The sequence below is a fragment of the Empidonax traillii genome, unplaced genomic scaffold (assembly GCF_003031625.1).
Source record: "Empidonax traillii isolate 1590-97213 ecotype Southwest subspecies unplaced genomic scaffold, ASM303162v1 scaffold135:size1941959, whole genome shotgun sequence".
Lineage (NCBI taxonomy): Eukaryota > Metazoa > Chordata > Aves > Passeriformes > Tyrannidae > Empidonax > Empidonax traillii.
In genome coordinates, this window is record NW_020955328.1 from 1206664 (window position 1) to 1211199 (window position 4536).

Consider the following 4536-nt stretch of genomic DNA (forward strand, 5'->3'; position numbering starts at 1 on the left):
TTTAGGAATTGACCTTGGAAAACCTTCAGCCTGGCTGCGTCAGAGCAGTGGAAGGTGTCATCGCCCGCGATTGTCTCATCTCTTTGATGTCTGGAGGAGTGAGGCACCGTGTAACTGATACTTGGCATTTATTGTCACTTAAAATAGCCCGGCAATCAGCGAGAGGAACTGCCGCCCTGCGGGAGGAGGGAGCTCGGGATTTAGCCCGGGAAAGGTCACACGGCTGCCCCAGGACGGGTGTGGGATGGCGAGACAGCGACCGCCTCGCTCCGAGCCACGAGCGAGCGCTTCAGTGGCAGCGGAGGGTTCTCCAGCGGTGGGCACGGTCCCCGACCCGAGGCACAGGGCAAGTGACGGAGTCACAGCCGTGTCCTTCTCCCGCGAGCCCCGGGAGCAGCCTCTGCCTTCCCCAGGGCACCCCACGGCTCTCCATCCCCCAGTTCCCCCGGTGCATCCCCCCGGCTCCCACCCCGCTTGCCCCCGCGGGGGAGACGAGATGCCTTTTCAAAACATTTTTTTTGGTGAAAGCTGGGACTCTCCCAGGCCTGCGGGAGGCCGGCAAGGCCGCCGTGCCCGCCCCCGTGCCCTCCCTCTGTGCCGGGCTCTGGGATGGAGCGGCGGTGCCGGCAGCGCTCCCGGCACAGAGCGCGGCTCCCACCTAGCGGGGAGCGCCGGGGAAGGGGCTGCGGGGGAGCCCTTCCCACAGACACCCCCGGACCCCCCCCTTCCTGCCAGGTAAATGCTCAGTAAGTAACAAATCGCCCCCCGGCTGCTGCCCTGAACCTCTTCATTAAAGCCGCTGAACTCCAGCGGGTCCCGGAGTCCGGGATCCACCTCCCAGCCCAGCAAACGCTTCCATCCAACGCCATCCAAACCCGCAGAGCCCTGGGCTTAGCTGGGTTAGTTTGCTTCTCGATGCACCGACCACTCCGGCTCGCAGCCCTTACCCACCCGGCGTAACCATCCCGCGGCACCAACATCCCAACCACTGCTCCATCACCCAGCCTGCCCCTGCCCCGGCAGCTTCCAGCCGAGGATTCCCACACTTACACCACGGGAAGGCTCCTGTTCTCCCTCTCTCCCCCACCAAGTGTAGACTCCCGTGTAAGTTTACAAGTTTTCCCGCAAATTTGACCACATACCTGCCTCGGGACGACAGGGTTCAGACACCAGTGAAGGACACAACTGCTCGTGCAGGAGTTGGGCAGAGCGTGGAGCACATCTGCACCCTCCTCTCTCACTGCTGCTCCACAAAGGAGTTGGGTAGAGCATGGAGCACACCTGCACCTTCCCATCCCACTGCTGCTCCACAAAGGAGTTGGGTAGAGCGTGGAGCACACCTGCACCCTCCCTTCTCACTGCTGCTCCACAAACCCGAGGGGTTTTGCATTTTCCGAGTCACACTCTGGTTCCCTGGGCACGGCACGCTGGGCTGGGAGCAGGAAAGCCCGTGGCAACAGAGCTCTTACCTGTAGTGATGGAAACTGATGTTGTGCAGCTGGACAGGAACCATCTCAGGTGTTCCAGGGGAAGAAAAACCCTCGAGGGGCCTCTGACTCCACCCCCGGGCCACAGCTGCCCCTGAGGGGAATTCCAACTGCTCCCAGCTGAGCCCACCGAGGGAGGGCTGGTCCAGCTGGGCAGGACCTGCCCCAGGGAGCCACCCCGGGGACTTCTTCTAACACAAAATAAAAGAGGAATCACTTTCAACTTTCTCCAATTTCATTAGGAGTCACCAAAAACCACAGAGGTCCCCATTATCTGGTATTGCCACAATTTATCCCACTCTGAATTTAAGCAAATAAAGGAATGGGAAGAGCATATTATTCCCTTTCTATCAAGAGCAACTTTCCTCAGTGAGCTATAAAAAGATGACACTTGAGGCAGCTGCTGGAATGCATCACACAGGACCTGCCACTTCCACAGCAGGAAACATCTTTACTGCTGCAAACAAGACACCTGAGCAGGCAGAACTTCCAACTTTTAAAGAAAATGGTTTATTTTCCACTCTTATTTTCCAGCTCACACTTTGAGATAACAGCCTTGAACCTTAAAAAAAAACCCCACATTATCTCCAATTTCATCACTGAGGAGAAGGACTGAGGAAAACGTGTCACACTCATGAGTCTGGGGGTACCAGAGCTGGATTCCCCCCAAGGAAATGTCCCAAAGTGCCCGGTGTGGAGGCTGGATCCTGACAGGGGACAGCCAGGGCGCAGGGGCAGCAGAGTCCAGGGCAGCAGAGCTGTCACGAGGGAGGAGGATTCTCCTTCTGTGTCCCTGCCAGCTCTGGTGTCTGCTCCTCCCCACCCTTCCTCTTCTCCTGCAGCTCCTCCAGCACAGTGTGGAGCTGCTGCTGCAAGGCAGGATCCCTGGTTCCAGCAGATCCCTGGTGCTCCTGCTGTGCCACCTGCAGGCAAAGACACCAAATCACACAAAGCAGGGTGCAAGCAGCTTCTGAAGGGTGGCTGAGGAGAGAGACAGCCCTCTGTGTGTCCAGAAAAGCTGACAGCAATTAATTCATGCTGAGATTATTTCTATTATTATTATTATTATTATTATTATTATGGGGAAATTCAATACAGAGCAGCACACAAACATGTTTCCAAATGGTTTCTACAGACACACACTTATTTGAAAGATTATTCAATCTTTTATCACCAGAACAAGCTCTTTTCTGTCCCACAAGCCCCTTAACCTTGGCCAGACACGTTCATGACCAAGAGGAAAGTTTTCTCTGCACAGCAGAGACATTTTATTACAACCACCAGATGTGTGATTGCTTTGCTGAGAATTTACCCCAGACCACTCCAGTATCAGAGGCCTGGGAGAGGGGTTTCCTCAACCCACCAGCCAAGTGACTCTGTGAATATTTAATACTCACTTTATCTGCTGTTCTCCTCTGTAAAATGATCCCACTGGCTAAAAGGGCCTTTCCTGTTTCTTCAAACAATTTCTCCTCTTCAATTTTCCCTTCTTCCTTCAGCTCATTGTATTTCTCAACAAACCTGGATTGCAAGGTCGCGTTTTTACTCTCACAAATAACGTTTTGGTTCACTGACTGAAGGGGAGGAAGGGACAAGTCTCAGAGATATCTCCAGTTTAATTATAACCTTACCTCTGGCAGGTAGATTTGAAGTTTAACTGTGTCAGGTCGAAAGGCCTTGGACCACTGCCATAAACTCTGTAAAATCTCCTGGTCAGAAAAGAAAACGGGTGAGTTTTTGAAACTGAAATCAATGGTAAATAAACGACATCAGGGTCTGTTAGCTCAGGGTGTAATAAAAAGCATTCACAGAACTATTTCTCCTTTGCCCAGGAGCCCTTATGAACACCTGGAAGTGTCCAAGGCCACGCTGGAGCAACCTGGGATAGTGGGAGGTGTCCCTGCCCATGGCAGGGGAGGGACTGGATGGGCTCTAAGGTCCCAAACCAGCCTGGAATTCCACAGAGTTGTTTGTTCCAGCATTTGTAATGGTTTTAATAAATTCTAGTTAATCATCACCACGGGTCAGAGCAGCTCTGGAACTCCCCAGAGGGTTAAGCCCAGCCTGGAGCTCTGTGCTGTACAGGTGTGTTTGCCATTCCTGCTGCACAGGAGCCTCCACGAGCCAGGAGAAACACGTGGAGGATCATGGAAAAACCCTCCAGGGAGCAGGCCGGTGTCCCGGGGGTGACTCACGCCCGCACTTCATCCTCGCGGTACAGCACGGGCCGCACCGGGTCCGCAGCCCGCCCGCGGCGCGGCCGCACCGGCCGGTGCAGGGGCTCCCGCAGCGGCGGGAACGCCGCGTACACGTCGAACCACAGCGGCTTCTTGATGATCCCGATGCGCAGCAGGTTCCGCGTCCTGCGGGGAGAACCAGGGGGAGGTCAGGAAGGGCCGCCCGGACCGGGAACCGGGAACCGGGAACCGGCCCGGCTGAGCCCCCCCCGCCGCGCACCGGCTGAACACGCTGCCGATCTTCTGCGTGCGGCTCCCGGCCATGGCGGCCCCGCCGGGACACCTGGGACCCCTCGGGACACTCCGAGCCCTGCCGGGACCCCCCGAGCCCCCCAAGCTCCCCCCGGGCCCCCCGAGCCCCCCGAGCCACCGGGACACCGGAACGGGAACCGGCGCCGCCGCCAGGCCGCGCAGCCGAGCGCCGAGGGGAGACAGTGCTCAGGCATCGCCAGCCGATGGCCGTGCGGCGGCGCAGCCGGATCGTGCCGTGTGTCGCCCCCCACACACCCGGGGCTATCGCGACACGCGGGGCTCGGGCCGGGGGAGCCCGGGCACTCTCTGCCCCTGCCCAGGCGGCACCGGCAGGGCCGAGGCTCGCGGGAGCCGCGCCCCGGGGCGGGCTGGGCCGCCATGTCACTGAGCACAGTCACGGAACGAGGGACCCCCGGACCATCACCCGACCCTGGCCCTGCACACACACCCCGACAGTCCCGCCCTGTCCTCACAGCGCTGTGCAAATGCTCCTGGAGCTCTGGCAGCCCCCTGGGGAGCCTGTTCGGTGCCAACCACCCTCTGGGGGGAGAACCTTCCCC

At 58.2% G+C, this 4536-nt stretch overlaps 1 protein-coding gene across 1 annotated transcript; it reads right to left on the reverse strand.

The window, feature by feature from the left end:
* Window positions 1-1974: 1974 nt before the first annotated feature.
* On the reverse strand, window positions 1975-4061 carry MRPS23 (mitochondrial ribosomal protein S23). The gene is made up of 5 exons (XM_027883844.1): window positions 3945-4061; window positions 3683-3850; window positions 3119-3196; window positions 2885-3008; window positions 1975-2410 (listed from the first exon to the last, which is right to left on the reverse strand). The coding sequence occupies exons 1-5, from the start codon at window positions 3986-3988 to the stop codon at window positions 2249-2251; spliced, it is 576 nt and encodes a 191-aa protein (XP_027739645.1). The 5' UTR covers window positions 3989-4061; the 3' UTR covers window positions 1975-2248.
* Window positions 4062-4536: the final 475 nt, after the last annotated feature.

Coding starts and splice junctions, on each gene's coding strand:
- MRPS23 (XM_027883844.1), bottom strand. CDS start 3,988: ATGGCCGGGAGCCGCACGCAGAAGATCGGCAGCGTGTTCAGCCG. Junction 3,851..3,944: donor ATCGGCAGCGTGTTCAGCCG/GTGCGCGGCGGG, acceptor TTCTCCCCGCAG/GACGCGGAACCTGCTGCGCA. Junction 3,197..3,682: donor CGCGAGGATGAAGTGCGGGC/GTGAGTCACCCC, acceptor TTTTCTGACCAG/GAGATTTTACAGAGTTTATG.